Raw genomic sequence first — 25,933 nt, forward strand, 5'->3', positions numbered from 1 at the left:
GGTCCTCGCCCTAAAACATGTGCTTGTTGGCGACTGAATATGCTTCCCTTATTTGATGAAAACAAACCAAGACTACAATATCCTTTCCAAGAATACATCAACACTACTTGGTTCCAAGGAACCTGCTTATGCTTCTGGTGAAATAGCTTAGGTTTAGTATTGAAAACACACAGCCTGGAAAAATAATTTGCACAGAGTTCACATGATGAACAAAACAAAACCAAACAAACCAACAAATAAAAGCAACAAAAACATATTGCATTAAGTTTGCTGCATTTGTAACTCTATATCATTTACATTAATCTGTACTGCTAATCGATGTATATTTAGCTACATTTTGTACATTTTCTACCAGTAAAACTGGTCTGAGCTCTCTGCTGTTCTTTAAATCGGTTCTGTGGTGGTCATGACCACTGAAGAACAGAGCAAAAGGGGCAAACATATATGGAAAGCAACAGATGGACTATAGTGTGCAAATATAAAACTACAAAGTGCTCATGAATGGTCAGTGGAGGTGAGACAATGAAGAGCGAGTGCAAAAATAAGGAAGTAGTCATAATATTAGGACTGACTGGTGTCTTTTTGACTCCACCATGCCCTACACTACTTTAATCTGCCCAACATTTTATTCATGTTATAAACGATTTTATTTGTATGTAACTAGCTATAATTTAACAATTTAGGCACTAATCAGTCAATTCATCAATGTCCCTTAAATATTATTTGCAAATGCTAAATCTGTCTATGATTATATTCAGTCAACTACAAACACCTACGAGATGCAATATGTGACATTTTTCCAGCAGATATGGCACTGGAGCACTTGAATCTCAGACCAAAACAAACCCTTCCTTTTCAGCCCTCCCCCACCCCGCTTATGTCGAGCAGAGTAGAACAAGAAGCATAAGAACAAATCTTGCCTACTCTAACCAGTCACTCATGAAAACCAACTCTGAACATTATTTAGCCATCCTGTTATTTACGCATCAAGGAAAAGAAACCCCAGTTTCGAATTATGTTGAAGGTTTTCATGTCTACTTTGTTTGGTCGGAACAAACATATCAGGTTTGAAAGCTGCCTCAGACCACAGTCTGGCCCAGAGGATTTAGTCTGAAAAGAGGTGGTCACAGTCCAGATCAAAGAAAACATTGGTTTGGACATTCAGACCAATTACAGGTAATGAAGACAGTATAAATCAATCAATCAAATTTTATTTATATAGCGCTTTTCACAACAAAAGTAATAAATATAAATTGAAAAAAAAAAAAAAAAGTATAAATGAGAGAGATGGATGCAACCAGGTGATTTACTCACTGCTTTCAATAAAAAAACTGAAACCATGGTAAAAAAAAACAAAAAAACCACAACCACAACCACACTATGCTGCCTTATGTGAAATTATTTGATATAAAACATTTTCTGGGGTGCCGACTATTTTAACGTCCAGATTCCCAAAGCATAACTTTTGCTTTAGCTCACTACTTTGGCTATAAAAAAATACAATATTATCAGAAGGGCACTATAAATGTTAAAAGTGCAATCAGGTCGTGCACAGCAAGCACAAAGAATTCGGCTATTTAAGGTGGAATCAAAATTACGAATGAGAAGCCAGTAAGTGAGCAAACATTTAACAACAAAGTTCTTGAGTCGGCTCACTAAACTGCAGTGTGAAACCAAGACTTGTTTTGAGTTTTTTTTTTTATCCGAACAATCAAAGTTTGTTCTCTCTATCTTGCATAGCTCTCTGCTTTCTTTTCTCTCAGGTTTTAGTTTGCCCTCCCCAGAGACAAGTCAGTGACCATAAATAGCACTGTACATATTTATGGTCACTGACTTGTCTCTGGGGAGGGCAAACTAAAACCTGGAATTTTAGGAATAACATATAGGCTCCACCAGACCAGCTATGAACACACAGGCGAGTAATTTCACTGCTGCTCAGGACACATTTACTCCACTTGTACATTGAAATTAGTTCTTTGCTACTATATTTGTGATTAAAATGTCAGATATTGCACCTTATGGTAAGTAACAGAAAATTAAATATTTGAAATAAGTGTGTGATAAATTCAGACATGCATTTTGCACAAAATACTAATCAATGGCTATAAGCTTCCATTACACTTCTTAGCCACAATAGTCATGGGACCAAAAATGTCGGACTATATAGTCTAAAAGGAAAATTGCGTAAATCTGTTTTTATTCAGTGCTTTTCCTGTTGGATTCACTCACTCTTTGCAGTGTCAGTGTAACACGTCCCCCTCTCCTTTTTCTGCTCACTGTGGTGATTAAACAGCACCTTATTCTTTTTGGTGTTCAGATTCTCCTGGTAGGGCATCTGAGCTCTCTGCTGTTGTTCAGCCAATGCAGCTGGAGCTCTAACCCTCACTTCGAACACAGGGAGTGAGGGGGGATCTGAGGGGGATCCCTGTGCCTTTGCACTCCAGCTGAGGAGTATATTCAGGAACACACGCTGGTGAGTGTGTGATAAATTCAGGTATGTAATTTGCATAACTCTAATGTATAGCTGTGCCATTGCTTGTTAGCCACAATAGCCATGCAGCTCCCATACAAAACCAATGAAGTAAACATCTGATACTACAGTTTCTGATCAACTACATTTCGGCTATTGCAAATATCGTGTAAATTAAATTTTTTTGGCTGAAGCATGCGTTTTTTTAATTCAGAGCTGATTTGTGGTATGCAATCATTTGTTGAATATGCGTTGTATCACATCCATCTTGTTCATGGTGTTGGATTCTCCTGTTTCTCCAGATTCTCCTGGTAGAGCATCTGAGCTCTCTGCTGTTTTTCAGCCAGTGCAGCTGGAGCCCTAATCCTCACTCCAAACACCGGGCCATCTGTGTCAGGCTGCTGAGAAGGGATCCCTTGTGACTAACACATTCACACCTTTACACATACTGAAACATAAGACACCTGTCTCTTTATCACCTGTCATGCCTAGCACTAAGCCAACCAGCAAAAGCCATTTCATGCAAGCTAATAAACATAAGCTGTTTTTACTTAATACTCGCTGTAAAGTTTAAATTTGCCTATGACTATATTCATTCATTCTTGAGGCTCTCGACCTTCTCCTTGTGCTGTTGAACATCCTTAGATTGCCATTCTGCAATCCTGAAGAAAAAAAGAATACATGATTACATCACAGGTTTTGAAACTTGCTGATGGATCACAGGAGGGGGATAAACTGACAAGCAGCGTGGGGAATAAGGCTGTGAGGAATATGCATCAGTACATATTTTGTGTTTCCATAAAAGCAGAGTTAAATGACCTGGGTAAATTTGTACTGCACAGCTGCCATTCCAAAACGCTCCTGTATAAGAAATGTGGTCTTTTAATTGGCCACAGAGGCATTAAATGTAGTTATTGCTTCCTCAAGTATATATAAAAGAAGATAGTAGTGGTTACAGCATTTAAAATGTATGCCATTTGTCACCTGCTTCATGCCACTAAAATGAATCTTACAACCATCATGTAAAAAGTGTTATACAAATATTGATTATGATACAAAACATGCTTGCTTTAGACTAATTTCTGCTACCAGTATTGTAACACACCTGTACATTAAAAATCCAGTAGATCCAAATATATATATATATATATATATATGGTGTTTTATTTACGCTGGAAGATCTATCATTCATTCAATGTTTGAAACCGCTTATCCAGTTCAGGGTCGCGGTGGGTCTGGAGTCTGCCCGGAATCACTGGGCGCAAGGCAGGAACACACCCTGCTTCACAAGGTGACACACACTCACACCTATGGACACTTTTGGGTCGCCAATCCATCTACCAACATGTGTTTTTGGACAATGGGAGGAAACTGGAGCACCCTGAGGAAACCCAAGCGGACATGGGGAGAACACAGCAAACTCCTCACAGACAGTCACATAGAACGGGACTTGAACCCGCGACCTCGAGCTGTGTGAAAAAACCTGTTCAAAAGTATATTGCACATGACAGATGTTACAGCATGATTATCTGTAATTTAGTCCGTTTAAATGAAAGCGTATCATAATTTTTTCATACTTCTCCTTTAACAGCTTGCTTCCACTATTTGTTAGTTGACTGTCTTTGTAGCTGCAAAACAACTGGATGTGGTCTGAGGCAAGTGTAATGATTTGGCATGACATTTGTGTGATGCAAGAGAGTGATTAATGACTTCTTTTAAAAGTTTCCACTACATGATCCTCTGTGTAAAAGGAGATGAAATCCTTATACATATAACAAATACAGTGGTTCTTTATTTTAATTCGTCAAGTTGGAATTCATAACTCTTTGAAATCCACAGCCAAGTCACATTTTCTTTCACGTGTTTCCATCTTAAATTCTGTTCTGAAGCTACGAGGCAGCTATCAAATTTCAATACAATTCAGAATCTAAGGTTGCTACAAATATTCTCAACTTCATGATATAGCATTTTTGATGTAATATACTGTCACTGGCCAATTAAAACATGAATCTCCCAAAATGCTGACATTACAGGAGTAGGAAAAATCCTTTGTCATTTTCAATGGAAGTCAGTGTAAACATTTTGGAGCATTTCTCTTGGTTCATTCATCATGACATTTTCACACAGTGTGAAGGACTGGTGCTGTGTCCAAATGATAAAATCTACCAAAATGGAGATACAGGTTTTAATTGGACAGTGACAATATGTAAATGTATGTCATAAAATGTAAGAAACAATTTACAAATATCTATTTAAATTTAGTTATCTATATTTATTAACATAAATCTAATATTTGAGATGTGTGTATAAGGCATGCACTTTGCGCAATAATAATGGAAGGCTATAAGCTCCCATTGCTTGTTAGCCAAAATGCACATGCAGTTCCTATGCAAAACCAATTAACCAAATGTCTGATACCAAAAATATCTGACTGACTACATTTAAACTAAAAGCAATATGCTGTAAATATTATTCCTGACTGAATTATCACATTAATTTATTCAGTGATGTTCATGTTGGATCCACTCACTTGTTGTGTATGCGCTGTATCATGTCCCTCTCCTTGCTCTGCTAGTTGTAGCAAATAAACAGCATCACTGTCTTCTTGGGGCAGCATGGTGGTGCAGTCACACAGCTCCAGGGACATTGAGGTTGTGGGTTCGATTCCCGCTCCGGGTGACTGTCTGTGAGGAGTTGGTGTGTTGTGCGCATGGGTTTCCTCCCACAGTCCAAAAACACACGTTTTTAGGTGGATTGGCGACTCAAAAGTGTCCGTAGGTGTGTGTGTGTGTCTGTGTTGCCCTGTGAAGGACTGGCGACCCCTCCAGGGTGTATTCCCACCTTGCGCCCAATGATTCCAGGTAGGCTCTGGACCCACCGCGACCCTGAACTGGATAAGCAGTTACAGATAATGAATGAATGAACTGTCTTTTTGGTATTGGCAGCATTCAGGTGCCTCAGGCTCTTTGCCATGCACACTTTGTACTACACAAATGAGACATAAGTCACATCATATCATTGAGGCACCGCCATACATACAAATATATCTTCAGTGCCCTTTTTTAATTTGGCTGTTAAAAGCTCACATTTTGTGGGGACCTTCCCTTAAATGGTGAAAACATAAAACATAAAACCGTCTCTTTTCTCCTATCATGCCCTGCACTCCTTCAACATACAAAATACATTTCACATATGCCAATAAATAAACTCTTTTTAACAAACCATTTTAGCCTTTAGCAGTCACTCAGTAATCAGTAATCACCCTTTAATACTATTCACAAATGCTAAATCTAACTAAGATTATTTTCATTTCCTCACTTGGGAGCATGAGGCATTATTGAGGCTCTCGACAAATCAAGTCAAATCAAGTCCTTCTCTTTCCTCCAGTCTTGGAGGCAATTTAACCGCACCTCATTCTTCTTGGTGTTGGCGGTGTTCAGCTTGTCCTGGTTCAAGGTCTGAGCTCTCTGCTGTTGTTCAGCCAGTGCAGCTGGAGCTCCATCCATCACTCTGAACACAGGTCCATCTGAGTAAGGATGCTGAGTGAAGATCCCAGTGCTTTGGCACTACAGCTGAAGTGTGTTCACACACGCACACACACACTCACATTTACACTCTACAGACACATCTCCTGCAGTTCAAAAGTTTAGAGTGCACAAAGAAACTATGCTGGGGTGGCCTATCTAATTCAAAAAAGGCAATGTGGCTGTAGGTTCATTCCAATCAATTTAAGTTGATTTAAGTTTCCACACGTTTAATCAGTTGGTCTTAAGATGTAGAAAGCCATTGTAGGTTAGGTCTATATAGAGCACTATTTAATTTAATTCATGCTTCTATAACTTAAAATGTGCTCATCAGAAACTTCAAATTATTTGTTATGATATTATAATTACAACATGTGATCTAAAGATTTTAGTTAGAAATAAAATGAACTGCGTGTAATGGCCAACTTTATTTTCTTTCTTTTTCCTGTCATCAAAGATAAGAGCTGCACAATATACTATAAATACACTGTTATTATATTAGCCTTTCCAGTACATTTGTGCTGCAATAAGAAAATGAACCAACCAAGTTTACAGTGTGCTGTAATTATCAGGAAATTTCTAACCAATCCTGATCAAATTTCTAAGCAGTTTAATTCATCAAATACCAACACAATGGATTCTAATTTCATATACCATACAAAACTGTGAGAAATACAAATTATGAGCAAAACATTACTCGATTTTTCACCACCACCCTTATTTGCAGTGTTTCAAATATGCTGTATGTTATACAGATATAATATTTACTATATTCTGCCAGACATTGCTACATGCAGTGATTTTTCTCGAGTGCCCTTATATTTGTATCACCTTTTCTTGCTACATGCCTAAATCCCTGTCTCTTAAATGCTCACATATGGTGAAACGCAATTTCCTTTCTGTTTTATCCTCAGATATGCCCTGCACTCCTTCAGCCTGCTCTTCAGTTGAACTACTTGAGATCTCTGTTTTGCAATTCTGAAGAGAAGAGGATTTCATCATTTTATCTTTCATTCATTCATTATCTGTAACCGCCTTTTCAGTTTAGGGCAGCGGTGGGTCCGGAGCCTACCTGGAATCAGTAGGTGCAAGGCAGAAACACACACTGGAGGGGGCGCCAGTCCTTCGCAAAATGACACACACTCACACATTCACACCTATGGACACTCTTTGAGTCACCAATCCACCAACGTGTGTTTTTGGACTGTGGGAGGAAACCGGAGCACCCGGAGGAAACCCACATGGACACGGGGAGAACACACCAAACTCCTTACAGACATTCAGTCACTCAGAGCAGGGCTCAAACCTACAACCCCAGCCCCAGGACCCTGGAGCTGTGTGACAGCGAGACACCAAGTCGCTCAGATCATCATATTAGTAGTTGTCAAACGGTGCATCAAGATTTGCTGGTAAGGTGCACAGTGGAGGCAGAGTGGGTCGCAGTGTTGGCAATAAACAGCACTGCATACCTGCCTTTCCAAAATGGCCCTGTATACATAATCAAAGATTAAAGAAAAATTCTTCTGACTGAAACTTTTTTGCAGATTCTTATAGGATTTCAGGTAAAAAATGCAGAGGCAATGTGTACTTCAATGGGGTTGAGGTCAGGACTGATGGCAGGCCATTCAATCCTATCCACTCCCAAATTCTGGAGTTAGTTTCTGATAAACCCCGCTCTGTGGGGGGTGAATGTTGTCATTTTGGAGGATAGAGTTTGGTTTGAGACTGTGGAGATATGGGATTGTCACTGGTTTCAAGTTTTCTTCTTGATATCTTGATATCTCTCTGCGCTGAGATTTCCTCCAATGATGACAAGCATTGTTTTTCCAGTGAGGGAGATGCCGCCCCACACCATCACACAAAATAAGCTGTTTGGCATTGGCAGAGAGGATTTGGCAAAGTTTTCATGGGCATAACCCACATACTCAGCTCTATTGCTCAACCCACAAATTAATGTTTCTTACAAATGTGGCACCATTTAAAAGGGAAATTAACAGGCTTTCAAACGGTATAAGATTTATTGTCAAGAAGCATGTTACAACAAAGAAATAATCTACCAAACACAAATTTCCTTACATTTTGTGCATTTGTGTGTTTTCTCTCTAGTTTTTTCCTTATTAGTTTTGTTTTTCTTTCTCTCCATCACACACACACACACACACACACACACACACACACACACACACTTCCTCTTCAAGCTGAAATTGTTGCTAATATCATTACACTGCTGGCTGTGTCTTTTGCTGCCTCCTGCAGGTCAGTTGCAGTCTGGGAGGGCTGACTGGGTCGCCACGAAAAATATACAATTCTTACAGGTGTATTTATGTCATATTATTAGATTTATAATGACAGTCAGAGGGACAGCTTCTTCTATATAAAAGATTAAAGCTAAAGAAAAGATTAAGTATGTTTAATTAAAGTATATCCAGAAGCTCAGAAACTGAAAACACGAATCAATTATTAATTAGTAAAAATAATAAACCCATAAACTGAGGCTTACCCGTCCGACTCTGGGGTAATCATGGCAGGTCATAATGGAACTGGAATCTTTCCCTTTTTCCACTTGTTCCACACTGACCTCTGGTGGCTTTGAGAATCCAGCGCATCTAAATATGAGTTGGTAAGAGTTTTAGTCTTTTGAACTCATTGGGTTTGTGCAGAGATGAATAGCAGCTAGTGAAATTACTCATATACATGTTCTTAATTTTCATGGAGTTGCACGTTCTTCAGTATTATATGTATTCAAAAAAACACATTTTTAAACTATATTTACATGTGTAAATGAACTTAAAGGCTAAGCACCACTTAATGGACCTCCATGAATATTTCACGTTATTTTAGTTACTGACATATATAAGTATGAATTAAAATGAAAATAGCATGCTTAATTTGCTTTACAACTGACAATTTTATTAAATTGACGGAAAAACCCGAGCTCGCTACGGAAATTCTTGAACGCAACCGTAACGTCACTGGTCGATAACAGCTGAACAACGCCGCGGTAAAACACTGTTATGACTGACTGCTATGACAGTATCTGGGGGGGGGGGGGGGGGGGGCAACGGTCTTTTAAACCTTATTCCTTGAATTAGTAAAAAATACCATGTTTTCTGACTATCAATAAACACAAGTTAGGAACTCAAATTCCATTGTATTTATTTGTTTGACCCTCCCATAATTTTCCTCCCCCGTTTTACAGAACTTAATAACATATTAGCGGTTTCATTAGGCAATATAAACCCAGTGTGGCTAAGTCAGAAGGTAGATTACAATATATAATACTCTCTCTCTCTCTCTCTCTCTTTCTTGCACGTATACACACACACACACACACTCAGAGCTGCTGCGAAAATGTTTTCCTTGTGCCTCGCTTAATCCACACTTTTATCTTTTACTGTGGTTGAAGATGGAAAATGGACGCGTTTGGTTGTCTGTGTAATTTTTTCAATTAAAGCTTGTCTCCGAAATTCATTGTTGTGGACTCTCTCCCTAATGTCATAAAAAATACTCTAAAATGTTATAATAATTAAAAAAAAAAAAAAAACGCAACTACATGACAAGTCATTAGGCACTTATTTTAATATGCACAAAGCACTGTTCTGTTCTTAAATTTTAATTGTAAACAGAAAAGGACATTTTATTTAGAATATTTGTTAATCTTAATTTGTCAAATCCCATGAATATTTAAATAAACGGCAATCGTAATTTGAATTCACATTCAGTTTTTGTCAACTAAATAAAATGTTGATATAACTACTATGCTACTTCAATATACAGAACACTGATCATAATACAAGTTAGACATTATGATGTTACAACATTGGTTTGAGGAAGCTTTCTCTAACTGGACCTTCCCTGATAGCCATGAGACGGTGGCCCACTGTTGGCCCACTGAGGGAACAGTTGGAGGTCCACTAGTGTTTTGCACAGCGTTTTCTGGGCAGACCACTGGTGATTAACCAGAATTTTAGACAAAATGTAACATTTTAGCACTTTTACATTCTCAGTCCAATTTAAAATGGTTTCCTTAATTATTTATCTTTTGTTATCTTTTATAAATAAGAATACTAAATAATTTTAATCCAGCACAGTATCAACATTTTTTGTATAATCATTTTATATCAGGCTTATACTCATTATATATCTCATAGTTGTTGGTAATATTTGTATTAGTTGGTTTTCCAGAATAAAAGTGTCTGTGAATTTATAATCGGTTTGAGGAGATTATAAATGAGTTATGTCCTCTACAGGACAGTAATCTGAGCGGTCCGATGGTGGTCTACAGTCAGTAGTGGTCTACAGTCAGTGGTGTGCCAGCCTTTTTATGCCCGTGGACTGATATATGCTCACTGTCTGGGTTAATGAATTATAATTAAATAGTAATCGGTCTCAATGAACATGAGGAGAGATGAACCATGTGCATATTAAACATCTGTTCTGAATATATACTCTGTAATTGTGACTGTTCGTTTTCTGTTTGCATTTCTAGTTCACTAATCCTGTAGGTCTATTCAATTCACACATGGCAGAGATATGTACAAATGTAGATCAGCATGTGTTTACAAATGGTTCCTGGCTCACTCCCTCTTTCTCTTATTTTAGTTGGGTCAAGCTAAATTTATTAATTTTAGCAAAAACAGAAAACTAGACTAGACTTAGGACTGTGATGTACAGAGTGTCCCAAAAGTAAGGAGACAGAAAAGAAAGGAAACATCCATATAAAACCATGGCCTAATAGGTTTTGCTCTTCCCCTCCGTCTTGTGTCTAAAATTGGACTTTTTTATATTGGTGTTTCCTTTCTTTTATCCCCCCTTATTTTGGGAAACCCTGCAGTTTTGGCTTTTAAACGGCTAATGTATAAAAGGGTGAATGTGTATTTGATGTATTAATTTGCTGTGTAATTAATTCTGTGTGATTTTAGCTCTTATTGAACTTACAGAAGGATGTCTTTAGATATTTAACACAATTTTCCATCTTTGTAAATGACTGTATTCCATTTATTGCTCTGCACACTTTGTTAGTTTCCTTTCACCGTGGTGTGTTGATGTTGGATTGGTTTAAATGGATCAGACACAGCAGTGCTGCTTATGTTTTTAAATATGGTGTCTACACTTTTTATACTGTATTAGACACACCTTGTTGGTCCACCTGCAATTTGTGTTAGTCATCCTGCAGTCCTTCATCAGTGGCTGGATGTTTTTCGTGGGTGGACTAAAAGTAGTCCAGCAATGACATTGAGGTGTTTAAAACTCCAACAGCACTGCTGTGTCTGATCTACTCGTACAAACACTACACACAGTAAAATATTGATACCTGCTCTGTTGTGGTTCCTTTGGGGTCTTGAATGTTAAAGAAAAGATTGAAAAGTGGCTCACAATATATGGAGATTGGTAAAATATATGGAGATTGGTAAAATGGACAGTGAATTTAGAAAGAAATATGTCATTTAAATATTTTGGCTGAGCTGTGCAAAAAGAACATTAATTAATTAATTCATTCATTCATTCATTATCTGTAAACGCTTATCCAATTCAGGGTCGCGGTGGGTCCAGAGCCTACCTGGAATTATTGGGCGCAAGGTGGGAATACACACTGGAGGGGGCGCCAGTCCTTCACAGGGCAACACAGACACACACACATTCACTCACACACTCACACCTACGAACACTTTTGAGTCGCCAATCCACCTGCATCGTTTGTTTTTGGACTGTGGGAGGAATCGGGAGCACCCAGAGGAAACCCACGCGGACACGGGGAGAACACACCAACTCCTCACAGACAGTCACCCGGAGTTGACTGACAGTTGTTGTGACTTGTTGAACATGTTGGAACTTGTTGTTGTTTACTATTTGGTGTAAGAGATTCAGGTCTTGCACTCAAGTCTCTTTTTTTCTGATTTTATTTCCTTCAAAAGGATGTTGGATTGGGCGGGGGCTACAACAGCATCCTGGAGCCGGGAATGAAATAGGATTCACCACGGTTGCCTGGTGTCCTCTTGCAGTGATAGCAGCGACGATACTGGGCGCACTGCTCCATCAGTACCCCGCTGCCATACCTGACCACACGAAAACAATTCAGTAAGTCATTATGAACAATGATGCTGTGGACGTAAGCACTGTTTAAGCTGCAGAAAGGGTATTGTTTTAGATCTCTTTACTATAAAATAAATAGCTTATTTAGTGGGTTTCCCCCTTTTTATGGTAATGCGCATGTTTTCTATGAATTATATCGCAGGGTCCCATCATTCTTATGGGTTAAAAAATGCCAGGTTCTTTAGCCTGCATATTCCCTGCTTTTTCACAGTTTGCTATAGAGGGTGGAACACTGATGACTGATAGATAAAAAGGTGGGAAGGCATAGTTGTGCTAAAAGTAATGTCACTGCTTCAGAATTTCAAGGTGCTGGGTTGGATCCTTGCTTTGGGGCACTGACAAAACATGTTAGTATATCTAATGGCATACAGAATCTAAAGTGGACACTGGTACTAAGATTTTTTCTTTTTGGCCAGTGATTACAAAATAAATTTCACCATATTGACCATTTATACATATTTCCATGTACAATATAATATTTCTAAATTATATTTTCTATTCCCACCCCCACCCCATTCTAAGATTTTCTCTATGTCTAAGAAATTTGTCACCGGATGAAAGCTTCTTCTTCGCTGTCTCTTCTTTTTTTCAGGACAGCGCTATGGCTCCATGACGTAGCAGTTGCATCTTGCAGTTTCTGTAGAGTGTTAAAATGTTTGAGCCGGTCTGCTATGAGTCTGCAAAACATTGAAGAACACAAAGAAAAACTTATATAACCACTCTTACACATGCATCTGACAAAGCTGGGACACTAGTTTTTTGACACTGGTACATTTCAGTTACCAACATCTGTGTGTGTGTAAAAACATGAAAATCTGGTAGTAACAGATCATTCAAAAAGACTTGCATTCAGTCTTTAAACATTCACACAAAGTTATTTCCTACACATCTGTTATAGAAATCCATTGCATTACCTGTTTATCCCATAAAAATATTCCAAATATATTCAGTGACACCAGGTTCTGTACTGAAAGCTACTTTGATTTGCACATTTTCTTGGCTTTTCTCCACTTACTCACTAACTGCTTCTTGACATGGTTTACATAACAGACTGGCTATAGGAAACTTTTTTGTCTCAGTGTATTTTTGATGAAATTTCAATGAGAATCTCTTAATTTGCTGAATAAAAGTGTCAGGGAGAGCAACATGATGACAAAAAATGGAGATCTCTGAATAATGCTCAGTAGTTTATATCAGGTTTCATCAGACAGGGACCTGGAGTTGTGGGTTCAAGCTGTGGATCAGACACAGCAGTGCTGCTGGAATTTAAAAATATTATTTTAAAATCGTCCACCAACCATACATTTTTAAATCTACTATTAATGTAGAATATGTGACAATTATGTTCCCTAACTAAAGGTACTGAATATGTACCCTTGCGGGTACCACCACAGTGAAAGTTTTTCTGAGAATGTAGGTGTGTCTAATTTAGTGGCCAGTGAGTGTGAGCAAATGTTTAAAACTCTAGCAGCACTGCTGTTTCTGACCCACTGAAAGGTGCTGTGTTCAAATTATGTAGTAATCTAAAAGTCGACAAAAATGGAGATACATGTTTTTCACGGGACAACAATGATTTGCTTTTGTACAGCTGGTGTTGTTTCTGACATTGAAATAATGGTGTATTTAAAAAGACACAAGAAGTTGAAAAGTGCATAACAAAGTAAACACAGCAGTGTTAAAGCATTCATTTTTAATTCTGGCCAAAACGGCCTCTCACAGATTTAGACTAAGGGGAGTATGGTGTAAATATGTTTTTGGCTGAATCATCACATCTATTTATTCAGTGCTGTTCTTGTTGGATTCACTCACTCTTTGCGGTTGCGTTCCATCATGTCCCTCTCCTTCCTCTGCTCGCTGACACGATTAAAAAGCACCTCATTCTTTTTGGTGTTTGCCATGCTCAAATTCTGCTGGTAGTGTGTTTGAGCTCTCTGCTGTTGTGCAGCCAATGCAGCTGGAACTCTATCTTTCCCTCCGAACACAGGGCCATCTGAGTCTGGCTGCAGAGCTGGGATCCCTGTGCCTCTGTACTCCAGCTGAGGAGTATATTCACACACACACACACACACACTTACACTCATCAGACACTAATCCAATGTGACTGAAAAAGCACAAAAGCCATAATCTCAGAACAATGCATATGTTGTACTACACGGATAAGACAAAGCGCATCATGTCAGTGAGTCACCTCCATATATATACACAATTTTAAAGTAAAAGTTTTGCTCTAAAGGTTATGCTCTAATTTGGTATGTTTGGTCTCACAATGGTCTCCTCCACTTCCACAACAGCAGTGAAATGAACCAATCAAGATTACAGTGTGCTGTACCAAATTTGAAGATCACTCTTTCTTCCTACACGACTAAAGCCCTATCTCTATAATGCTCGCATTTGGGGGGGACCTTCCCTTGATTTTCAGAAACACAACTCCCCTTAGAATTTTCTCCTCTGCCCTGCACAACACATTTCACACATGCCAATAAACATTATAGTTTTAATCTAACACTGGTTGTAAACTAACTCACTTTTACCCTTTAATAATCATTCAGTTTAGCTATCTTCCTTAAATATAACTCACAATGGCTAAATCTGATTATGATTATTTTCATTCACATACTTGGGTGCATAGGGCCTTCTTGAGGCTCTCGACCTTATCCTTCTTCTGTTGAAGTTCTTCAGATCTCAGTTTTGCAATCCTAAAGAGAAGAGGAATTCATAATTATATCAGTGCTTTCAAACTGTGCATCAAGATCTGCTGGTGAGACACAGTGGGGCGCAAGCAGGTTGCAGTGTGGGGAATAAACAGCCTGTGAGGAACCTGCATCAGTACATATAAGTGTTATCACGAAAACAGGGTGAATTATATTGTTTTGCACTGCATAGCCGCCCCTCCAAACTGCTACAATATTAGCAATGTGATATTTAAACTCGCCACATGTGCAGTAAATGTAGCTGCATTTTCATCAAGAGTCACACAACAGAAGGGACAAGTGGTAACAGCACTCCAAACTCATGTTGCTCATCACAAGACACAAGTGAGTAACAGTCTTGCAGCTAGCACACAGAAGTGTCACAGAAACTTCTTTAAACATCTTTATTGTCCCTATTGGTCCATATGGAGGTGGTGGGCTTGAACTGCACATTCATTTTTCCATGAGTACCAATTGAAGACAAAGGGTTAATGTTACATCTAAACCACTATGTTATAAAAATATAGATGTCTATATTATATAAATACATAAATGTTACAATAATTTTTGAAGCTGCAATTTTAAGGTAAAATTGCTACCTACTGTTCCTTTAACTAACAAAAGAAAATAATATATTCCCAGGCTTTTTACTGGACAAATTAATACTATGCTGTAACCATAAACAAATGAAATTTCAAATTAGAAACAATCCAAAATCACCTTTCCCATTAATGTCACTTTTTTAATTGTTTAAGAGCTTCCTTGTCACCAGACTTCAGCTGCAGTTCAACAGTTCAATTTTCTGATTCCCTTCCTCATGTGCCATATTAGAATGACTTGGATTGGAGTCACATTCTGTTCATGAAGTCACTTTGTTTTAGCACATAGATGATGCCTGGAATTTGTGCCATGTGCCTGTATTTATCACAGTACCATGATGGTTTCTCATTCGATGGTCATGTACAATCAAGTGTTTCCTTGTGTTAGATTAGTAGTAGTGAGATATGTCTGAATTCTCTTAATCTTTAGGCTTTACTAATGTCTTTTAGTTGTAAAAAATGTCTTTTTCCAACAAAGTGGTGAGCCTTCAAACATCGTGTATTTGTGTATTGTGTATATATATATATTTACCTGCTTATAGTGGAAACTTTCAAACTTTCAGTGCATTCTAACTTTCTAAATTTCTTTATTTTGGAGAATGTTGTAAGCATCAAATTCTTATAATTGCTTATAATTACAAAATACAATCAAGATGGTCTGTGAAAATACTTGAAGAAATTCTGTATATTTTTGTCAGTTAAACAAAAGTATAACAAAATTAAATATTCAGTTATTACATTTTACAATTTTACAAACCTTTCTAAAACGGGTTTGAAATAATATTAATTATACATGATGTGAATTTAAAAACATACTGGATTGTCAATATCAAAATCTTTATCTCCAGCATAAATTTACCAGCATGTAAAATAGTAGAAGTCATGTTTATGTTGTTTATATATATTTTTTCTATTAATCATGTTAAACCTTTTATATTTGAGATTACCTCACAATTCGATCGACTCGGTTTAACAGTCTGGTTATAAACTCCCTTAAGTTAGCCTCACAGCTCCACTGCACAAGCAAGAACGCAAACTTCTGACACAAATTCTGACTGCGTTCATGTCAAATTGAAAATGGATTTTTTTTTTTGGAAAAATATTTTAGTGTTTTAGATTTGTCTCAGTTACTTTCTTGTTGTGTTTCTCTCTCGTTTTCATTCTCTCTCTCTCTCTCTCTCTCTCTCTCACACACACACACACACACACACACACACACACACACACACACACACACACACTTACTCCTCTGCCAGCTGAAACTGGTGCAATTTGCCACTAATAGTGTGATAATGCTGGCTTTGCATCTTCTGCTGCCTCCTGCAGGTCACTTGCTCCATCAGCTCCTGCATGAAGTTTCTCCTCCTCAACAGCTTGGGAGGGCTGACTGGCCGTCGATGAAAGATATAGTTCTATGAGTGTGGTAGTTATAGTGTTAGAAAAATAAAGATTATTGAATCAGTAAGAGACAATGCAATGAAATAATCCATATACTAGTCATGTCCAAATTAAACAAAGTGAAATTACAGTTGTTTAAATCATAGATTTATTTGGAACCCATTACAAAACAAATCTAGCTTTCAGTCAATTTGTCACTCAGTCAGAGGGACTGCCTCTTTTAGGCTATGCATATGTGTGTGTGAGTATGTGTGTTTCTTTGTGTTGCATTGCTAAGACTGACCTCAGACTGAGAGGGCCCTTCAAAGTGCTCTGCTCCCCTCAATGTAGCCTTGTGCAGGTTAAATTCTGCAGTCTCTATGGCAATTTTGCGCCTCTCTTCTTTTTCATCCTGTCATTTCAAATGGACCACCACAGTAATGGATACGATACTGGGTATACGTATGCATTTGTTTATGTGAAAGTGCAGGAAAAAAAGACCCAGCATGTCAACTACTCCCCTTACATTTGTCAGGCTATATTCCCATTAGTGGTGTAAAACAACACAAATTCAAACTGTAACATATCTGTCCTCAGAGCCATGTGAATACAAAAATCTCATCATTTAAAATTAGATCCATACCGAGCTGCTAAAGTCTAAAGATGGTAAATATAATAATTTATGGACTATGTAAGGAACAACACATAACATTTTTAACTGAAAATTACAGCTTTAAAGTCCTGTAATTAGGAGAACAGTGGCCATGTCATTGCTACTCAGCACTGCAGATACTGCACTATGTAACTTGTGGAGGACAGTAGGAAACCAGAGCCCCTCCCCCTGTCTCCCCATTAATTTCAATAAATATGAATTACACAAAGGGGAAATCTTACCTAGTGTTGCTTTAAATAGTAAATGAAGGAAACAGATTGTTAAACTGAGAGAATGATTTATTCTGTAATGATATTTATCTCTTTTAGACTTAAGGGGCTCCGTTGATGTAAATATCTTTGCCTCATTCAAAAGACTCAAACTGAAACACTTCTTTAAACTTAAATGAGTGTAAACAAGAAAACAGTATGAAATTTTAATATCAAAATCATCATGGCCAAAATTATCAGTTATTAATATTACCACGGTATTGTAAAACGTGTTGAAAAGAAATGACCTATACAAACACTTAAATCATTTTACTGCATTTTATATTTTTGGCATTTCTATTCGTTTATTCATAGTGTACTTTTCACACAATTAAGCACAGCTTTTGTTTTCAAATGAAAACAAAAATAAAAATAAAAATAAAAATCCACATATATATGGAAATACATGTTTCTAATTCGACAGCGACTATTTTTATCTTTCTGAGCAGCATACCCCTTCAATTCCCATAAATAATGTGACAATTGCTCTTACATGTTCTCTCTGCAGAAACTGCTCATCTTTCTGTTGTTCAACTAAATTCAGGATCTTCTCCTCCTCTTGCTCATTCCTCCGTCTCTCCGCCGCCAAATACAGAGGCACATTACGCTGAGCTCGTTGCATACACACATAGCAAAGTTCCTGAACAATTACACACACATATGTAAAGAATGAATGTAAATTATCATAATTCATGGATGTGAACGGTGATTAAACTGGTTTGAATTTGGAAAAAACACAGGGATCAGTCCTTGGTCCAATTCTATTCATGTAAATGCTTCCTATTAGAAATATAATTGGTGAGTGTGACATAACGTTTCACTATTATGCTGATGATACACAGCTGTTTAAAAAGATTCATTTTACTAATTCTATGGCAATATACAAGCCTAATAGTTTTTTGAAAGACTTTAGAGCCAGGACTAATTAAAAATTTGCAGGCTATTTTGGTAGGATGTCCACTGCTCCAATGCAAAAATTCCCATCTGAACTTTGAGGCTTCTTCACCCCTTGGTTTCATCAAGACATGATAACTGTAATGCATTTTCACAGGACTCTCAGCCAAGAACAATCAGAAACTCAGAAAAACAATATGGATCCAGCACCTTCTGTGCTTGTTCCCCTAATTATGAATCAATTATGTTTTACTATATAATAAACATATAAACGGAGGCTTACCTGTCCAGCTCGGGGATGGTCATGGCAAGCCAAAGCGGAGGAACGTTCTCTCCATTTTTCCACTTGTCCCACATCGTCCTCTGGTGGCTGAGAGAATCCAGCAAATCTAAATATGAGGTAGAGTTTAGACAGGTATTTGTTGTTGGACCTCACTGGGGATGGGCAGAGATGGATAGCAGCTAATCACATTTATTCATATACATGCACTTACAGGCAATTTTCATGGACTTGCACTTTCTTTAGTAACATCTTATTTCAGATCAAGATTTCATTATAAATAAATAAATAAACCTGAATTCAGACAGGTACTGTATTTATTGAGCAATTCTACTATAAATCAAAGTTAGTGTACTTCACCAGCCTCTGTATTATATAAACATATAGCATTCACTTACTCTGAAATGTAGTTTGGAATTATAACTAATTTACAAAAGACGTTACAAGCAGGTAATATGGTATCTCATGGGTAAGAGGTTACAGATTTTGAAAGATTGAATGTTACAGAAAAGGTCAAATCTATTTGGAGATAAACAACGAAAAACTGTCCACTACAAATTTATTGACATTCCTAGTTGAGTAAAAGAAAAAAAGATCAACCTTAGAAGATGTTATAGCAGATGATTAAAGGCTGTTTTATTGGCAAAAGAAGTTGTTCTAATTAATAAAGTCTAGGTTAATCAACAGTTAATCAAAAAGTGAATTAACATTTAGAAATTCTAATTGATGCAATATTGCCTATATCAATTTTTCTTTAAACTATGTGTTCTGTGCATGTACTGTCCTCTTAAAACCGCACTACCACACATGTATTCATGTGATTCTGCCACATTTAATCTAACACATGAAAGCAACATGGAGGAGAACCTAAACATAGTCTCCCACCAAGCAACTCAAGCAACTTGTACCAAAGAAGAAATGCTGTGTCTGTCGTTTGGACACGTTTTGAGTTTAGTGAAGAAGACACTGAACATAAAGAAGTCAAATGTAAAAGCAGACAAAAAGAGTTTCAAAAAAAGTGAATACCACCAGTCTGTTTAACATTTGAAGCACAATCACATCACCATGTATGAACAGTGCATGGGGTAAAAACAGACTGACAAGCTCATTACATTAGAAAAAATATGCCAGCATTTATACCTGAGAATATTTACAGTACAAGCTTTGTCAGTGAACCATGAGGGGGCAAAACCAAAAAAAAAATTCTTTAATCATTATGGAGATAAAATATTCAAATAATCATGCTATTGATGTGCTGTCATATCACCTACCACTAATAAAAGCAGTTTTACCTATAATTTTAGGACATGTGCTTTTGTTAAAATAATGATTTATTAATGTTTTTTCAAAGAATATGTTTTCTTTAGTTAAATTTTGGCTTTTTCTAATTTTTTCAGTGTAAAATTAAGCCTTTTGTCAGATATTAATCAGGTTACTAGTCTTTATGAGGATGTCCATCATTTTGGAAGCAATTGCATTTCAAGCAAAAAAAAGATCATTTCCAGGATAATTGTTGATGTTAATAATATCAACCTAAAATACGAACATCTCTACATCAACAGAACATTATCTCCTGTAAAAGCAGCACAAACACTGTTCAAAATGTTTTCTTTTTCTATTTATAACATATTTATCAAATATTTTCTCACATTTGTCAGAATTCCCATCCCTAACCATTCTAACAGCTTAAATCATCTGATTATTATTAAAATAATAAAATTAATGAAGCTCACGTACAGAAATGGATTTAGCTTTATAGAAAGTCATTAAAATATTGTGAACAAGGGGTGAGGTAATTCATTGGAAAGCTGCAACAACACAAAATGTTCTTTTATCCTTGTAAGCCATAGCTAAAAGATTTGATGCATAAAATATACAGTTATTTTTCAGTCCAAACAAGAAGTAAATATGTAGTTTCAAAGGGCCCTGGAAACTGAATGGGAAACGTAAGGTATATGTTTTTCCCCCAAACTGGAAAGAACATATCAATCATCCATGAGCTGAAACAATCCTGGGAGGCAGTGAATGAAAGCCAGTCTGTCAGCATGTCTCCCGCTGTGCTGTAATCTAAGTCCATTCAGTCTCCACACTGTAAGAGCATGCACAGATAGTGAATAGGCCTTTAAAACTATTCACATGTAATGCAGCCTTGAGCCCACAATGTGATACAGAGCAAACCAAGTGCAACAAAGAAAACACTGCCTTATCATTTGACTAATAACTTGATGAAACTCTAATAACGTGAGTCTTTTCTTTAAATAGGGGCTTTAAAATAAGCCAGTGAATAGTAATAAGAAATGACAATATCCGTATGTCCAATGTTCCATTATCTCCTTGAGTACATTAGTATGAACAGGTAATGAACTCAGTATTGTGTGAGGCAGCATAACAAATCAAAGACATTTTCTATTTGTTGGATTAAATGAACATCCCAATTCATCAACACTCATCTGAAGCTGTAATTTGTCAAAATACCAAGAGGCCCCGTTACAAAAAAGTGATGGAACAGGGGACTCATTTATTTGAGAAGCTCTGTGGTAAAGTGCTATTTAACAAGGTTTGTTGTTATAATGTGGCAGCGGTGAAGTTGGTTCTAGGTCAGTTTACAGACTATCACCATAGAAACCTAAGGCCCAGTTATGCACATTTTGCTATTTTTAAAATAAAAAGCTTTGAAACATTTTACTTTATTAAATAAAGCTGCGTTTAACAGCTTTGGATTTGACTGTAGTTTTAAGCAGCATTTGAAATGTCAATAAACAAGTTACTAATTTTAATGTTTAGAAGTAAGGCGAATATTTTGTTATAAACCCAAAAGTACAATAACTAAGTACAAAAGTAAAATAAAAAAATGAAGATTGAAGAAAAAAATGAAGATGGTGTTTGTATTATCTTTAGATTTGAATTGGAAGTTACCGTTTTAAATTTTCTTTTTTTCTTTTTTATTGGTAAAATCTTTTATATATCTTTTGTATTGGGTAGTTTTCATTACAGCCAATACCCCTGGAGGCCTCAAACCTTCCTTTATGCTTAACATGCAACTCAGTCTACTGTACCTTTTTAATTTATCTGGTGAAGCCGTAGGATCTGGGTTATCTGTGGAACAAAATGCATTCCTCTCTTGGATACACTGCCTGGACTTGTGTCGTGGTGAGTTTTGGATCTCTGACACTACAAACACACACACACACGAATCAAAAGGTTAGTTCTCTTAATTTTCCCAAACTGAAATTCAATTTAGGATTGTATTTTAAAGCTGCTGAAGCTCAATTCTATTTCAACAAATGAAAAGGGCAGATGAAAGCCAGTCAGAGGAATGTGTTATGTGAGTAATTCAACACCTGTTCTGTTTTCCTCTTGTCCATCATGAGGGTTGGATGGTGAATCATTTTTCCCATCTGTCTCGAATTGTGACTCGATTTTGGGGAGTAGGACTGCGTTGCTGCTTATGGATCGTTCAAGACTGGACTGTTTCCCCGAGAGTACAGAGCAGCTCGTTCCTGGCCTCTGAAAAGCAAGCTCAGTTTTTATTTACTAATTACTCATTTGTAATTCAGCAAAATATCATTTGACCAGAGGTGCACATAACTGTAGGTAAACATCGCTTATATAACTCACATTTTTCAAAGCACACAAGAGTTTCCCTGTGCCATCCATAGAAGAGACAAAATCCTTATAGAACTTCATCTTGACGCAGCTGTGGCGGAACAAGAGGACACCTATGCTTCTGAAGGTGAAGAGAACGGTGTGCTGGGCGGAAACGGCACGGAGCAGCAGGAGAAGTGTCTCCCTCACACAACCTTCCACCACGTCCCGGTCAAATGAACTGTCCATTGATATGGCAGTGAAGTTGAGAGGCACCACTGGAATGTCCCCTGATAATGCCATCAAACACAGCACTGTTAGAATTCTCACTGAGTCCCCTACTGGCTCTTTCTTAGTCTCCTACATTACAGGGTTTAGGGTCTCCCTTTAACACACAAATATCTATCAATTCATCAGAAGAATACTGAGCCCTGGGTGTGTTGTGCCAAATGTGTTAAAACAGAGAAAACCCAAAACTAGTGGTTCTGTGGACCTCCAGAAATGCAGCTGGATACAACTCACTGGAATTCTGGACATAACACACACACCAAACAAAAAAAACAAAAAAAAAAAAACACGACCCTTCTGTGAATAAATTATTTCACATTAATTGTTGAAAAAAATATTTACACAGTAACCAGACATGTAGGTGATGTGCAGCTTTTTTATTTGATAGGTAAAAAACTACCTGTAATTGAGACAGCTGCTCAACAATGTATATTTTGGACTAAGAATTCTTATTGGCTCAGTGATGCTAATAGATCAGATCAGATCATAAAACAGGCCACAGCAACCATCGTGGTTAGGTGTAGAATACTATTTTACAGAAACGTTAATCTGTACATTATATTAGGAATGTTGTGGTAGCTGGTAAGAAGAAGGGTGGCTGGGTCATAAGTGAAGCTCTAATGGACTTGAGTAGGATAATATACATCTTGTCCTGTTTACAGTTACAACTAATTATAGAAGGTTTCTTAAACTATCAATAAATGTAAACCCAGAAAGCAGATTTAAAATGTCTAATGAGATGCTCTCACCTGCAGCAAAGGGTTTGGTCTGTTTGAGACCATGAGACTGGAGAAGTCTCTCCGATAAGAGGAAGACTGGCCGCTGAATTAGAACATGTTTGCTGCCTATGTCCATCTTTATCTGAGAGAAGGTAAATGTTCCAAGTCCAGATATGCAAACACCCTAAGACACATTAGACCTGATTACGGTGAAATCCAACCCAAAACTTCAGTTCACAATGTCATTACAGTTGTTTTACATTACACAAACTGTTAAAGAACACAAGTAGCACAGATATATCATTTACCCATTAATGCATCTTTAACGCTGTTTCCTTTCGTCCACATATTCTCTGATCTTGTTTGATCATGAATCTGAATGGCTTTAAATTTTCAAGCGTCTGTACATCCCCTTGGACCACACCCCAAATTACATAGGTTCCAAATGGACAGTGATTACATTTCACTGTGACACAAATACCTCATTTTCCACATTCTGCATGGTAAAAGGAAAAGCAGACATTGTGCATGGAATTTCACAATTTCCCACTGTGAAATGTTGTTCAGTTGTTCACTAATTCCTCCATATTGATTACACCAGAAAAGATCAGTAACGTCATAGTTTCAGTTTTAAATCCAGTGTGAAACTGACTAAACCAGTAAAGGTAAACAGCAAAAACTGATTATGTTCAAGTTCTGCATGACAAAGGTATCTTACCTTGCCCGTGGCCATCTGTTGCTGAATAAAAGAGGCCACTTTTGTCCAGATATAATCGACGTCTGTGCAGAAAAAAATGTGTAAAAATGTGTTTTGGTTTGGAACATTTTCATTTGTGATATCTGAGAATCACTGGTAAAATAGGGAGTTCCAAAATGCAGCTTTTCTTCATTTATGGCTACAATTTACAAGCGATTACCTCATTTTATAAAACATAACCCACATTCATTTTGTGCCCAATTCAAAATAATAAACACAAACTATTTATACATGCATAATAATGAATAATAAAACAACTTCCTCAATTTAAAGACCCCCAGCAGGATTTTTTGTTTTAACTTGGTGGAATGGCCATGTAGAGTGTTTTATATGCTAGAAGGCACTTGAGTGAAAAAAGCAGTGAACACCATGGCTGGACAAACTACAGTGTTCCAAAGACAGTCTCAAACCCACAAATTCAGAGGGACATCATCTAACTGCAGATTCATAGATATATGAGTATCTACCGAATTAAAGTGAATGTGTAGAGCAGGGGTCACTAATAGGCACTGTCCTCGTGTTTATTTTAACTGATTTCAGTTAGTGCACTATATAATCAGGAATGTAGGGAACAATTAGTAGAGAGCCATTTCAAACACACCACTGGTGTAACTTGTCTTGTCATTACAGTACATGACTCTTTCTCTGTGTGTTCTTGCGTGTCCTTGTGTCATATTTCATTGCTGAAGTTTTGTTCATATACTCAAGAATACACACGGTAAGATGAATACTCATGTATAACACGTGACTACCATCTCCCACGATGCACTTGAAAGTCAATCAGCTTTTTGTTTAAGAATAAAGTCCCACCTTCCAACCAAAGAACCAATCGGATTGCTGATATTGGGTAATGTCCCACCCTCCATCTAAAAGAGTCAATCAGATTGTTCAATGTGGATGAAGCCCCACCTTCCATCCAAAAGAGCCAATCAGATTGAAATATCATTAGGCTCTTGGTAATATGCTATTTATTTTTTTATATATTTTTTTGTTATCATTTTTTTAATGAGAAAAGAGCTTTTGATGATACACTGAACTGTAATTTTATTTGGCATCCAGTTTTTAACTATAATGTTGACTACTAGGTTATGGCACTGATCACAAGTTAGACATAATAAATGTTCTGAACCACGACTTGAGGACATTTTCTCTAACTAAATATCCCTGGTTTAGAGTTAAGTCAACCCACTTTTAAACCATCAGTGAAAACTACACTTGGAAATAATCGTATATACAATATGGGTAGTATAAATGCGGACTTTATTTTAACAAATAAAAGACTTTAGTGAATTTTTAGAAGCTAAGAAATTGTGGCCGCAAATTTAAAAACACAAGTGTCTAAGGTTTAAAGAAAAAGACAGACTTATATCATGACGGGTGTTTGTGTGTGGTCACCGTTTTAGATGAATTGTAGGGAATCGGTTTATTTTCTCTAACCCTGGCTCTGTACTAAACGTTAGTACGGCCTAAACAGAAAATCAGGTTTACATTTAAAACACACGAAGAGTGAATCAATGTGTGAGTGAGTTTAGCTTTGAACTGGAGAAGTTTACCTTGCTCGCTGAGCTTGCTGCGGAGTGAGCTCTCCATGCTCCCTCCCGGTATCTCTCCTTCTTTTTCCACCTCCTCGTCGCGACACAGAACTTTTGAACGCTGTGGTTGCTAGGAGACGACGTCACAGTGAACTCCAAGAGTGCAGTCGCGTATGGCATGCATTTGAGGCCAAAATCGTCTTA

The 25,933-nt window shown here is 37.3% G+C and overlaps 1 protein-coding gene across 3 annotated transcripts; it reads right to left on the reverse strand.

Annotated features, from left to right (window-relative positions):
* Positions 1-11,912: 11,912 nt before the first annotated feature.
* LOC136687641 (coiled-coil domain-containing protein 81-like) lies at positions 11,913-25,838 on the reverse strand. 3 transcript variants are annotated; one of them, XM_066662148.1, is made up of 14 exons: positions 25,751-25,838; positions 24,159-24,220; positions 23,471-23,624; positions 22,467-22,723; positions 22,190-22,355; positions 21,905-22,019; positions 18,852-18,957; positions 18,168-18,314; positions 17,058-17,165; positions 16,622-16,788; positions 14,705-14,783; positions 13,897-14,123; positions 12,639-12,764; positions 11,913-12,050 (listed from the first exon to the last, which is right to left on the reverse strand). In XM_066662148.1, the coding sequence occupies exons 1-14, from the start codon at positions 25,785-25,787 to the stop codon at positions 11,930-11,932; spliced, it is 1,872 nt and encodes a 623-aa protein (XP_066518245.1). In that variant the 5' UTR covers positions 25,788-25,838; the 3' UTR covers positions 11,913-11,929. The 3 variants fall into 3 exon arrangements, with proteins under 3 accessions (XP_066518245.1, XP_066518246.1, XP_066518247.1); XM_066662149.1 differs by having other exon boundaries at positions 23,471-23,640; positions 25,751-25,817; XM_066662150.1 differs by lacking the exons at positions 24,159-24,220; positions 25,751-25,838 and adding an exon at positions 23,749-23,874.
* Between the last annotated feature and the right edge of the window lie 95 nt (positions 25,839-25,933).

Source organism: Hoplias malabaricus, chromosome 2, assembly GCF_029633855.1.
Source record: "Hoplias malabaricus isolate fHopMal1 chromosome 2, fHopMal1.hap1, whole genome shotgun sequence".
Classification (NCBI taxonomy): domain Eukaryota; kingdom Metazoa; phylum Chordata; class Actinopteri; order Characiformes; family Erythrinidae; genus Hoplias; species Hoplias malabaricus.

Bases quoted from the DNA above. Each gene is read 5' to 3' on its own strand.
- LOC136687641 (XM_066662148.1), bottom strand. From the start codon at position 25,787: ATGGAGAGCTCACTCCGCAGCAAGCTCAGCGAGCAAG. The intron at 24,221-25,750 runs GTAAACTTCTCC...TTTTCTGCACAG, and splicing joins CAGCAAGCTCAGCGAGCAAG to ACGTCGATTATATCTGGACA. The intron at 18,958-21,904 runs GTACAGTAGACT...CCTCATATTTAG, and splicing joins TCACCAGATAAATTAAAAAG to ATTTGCTGGATTCTCTCAGC.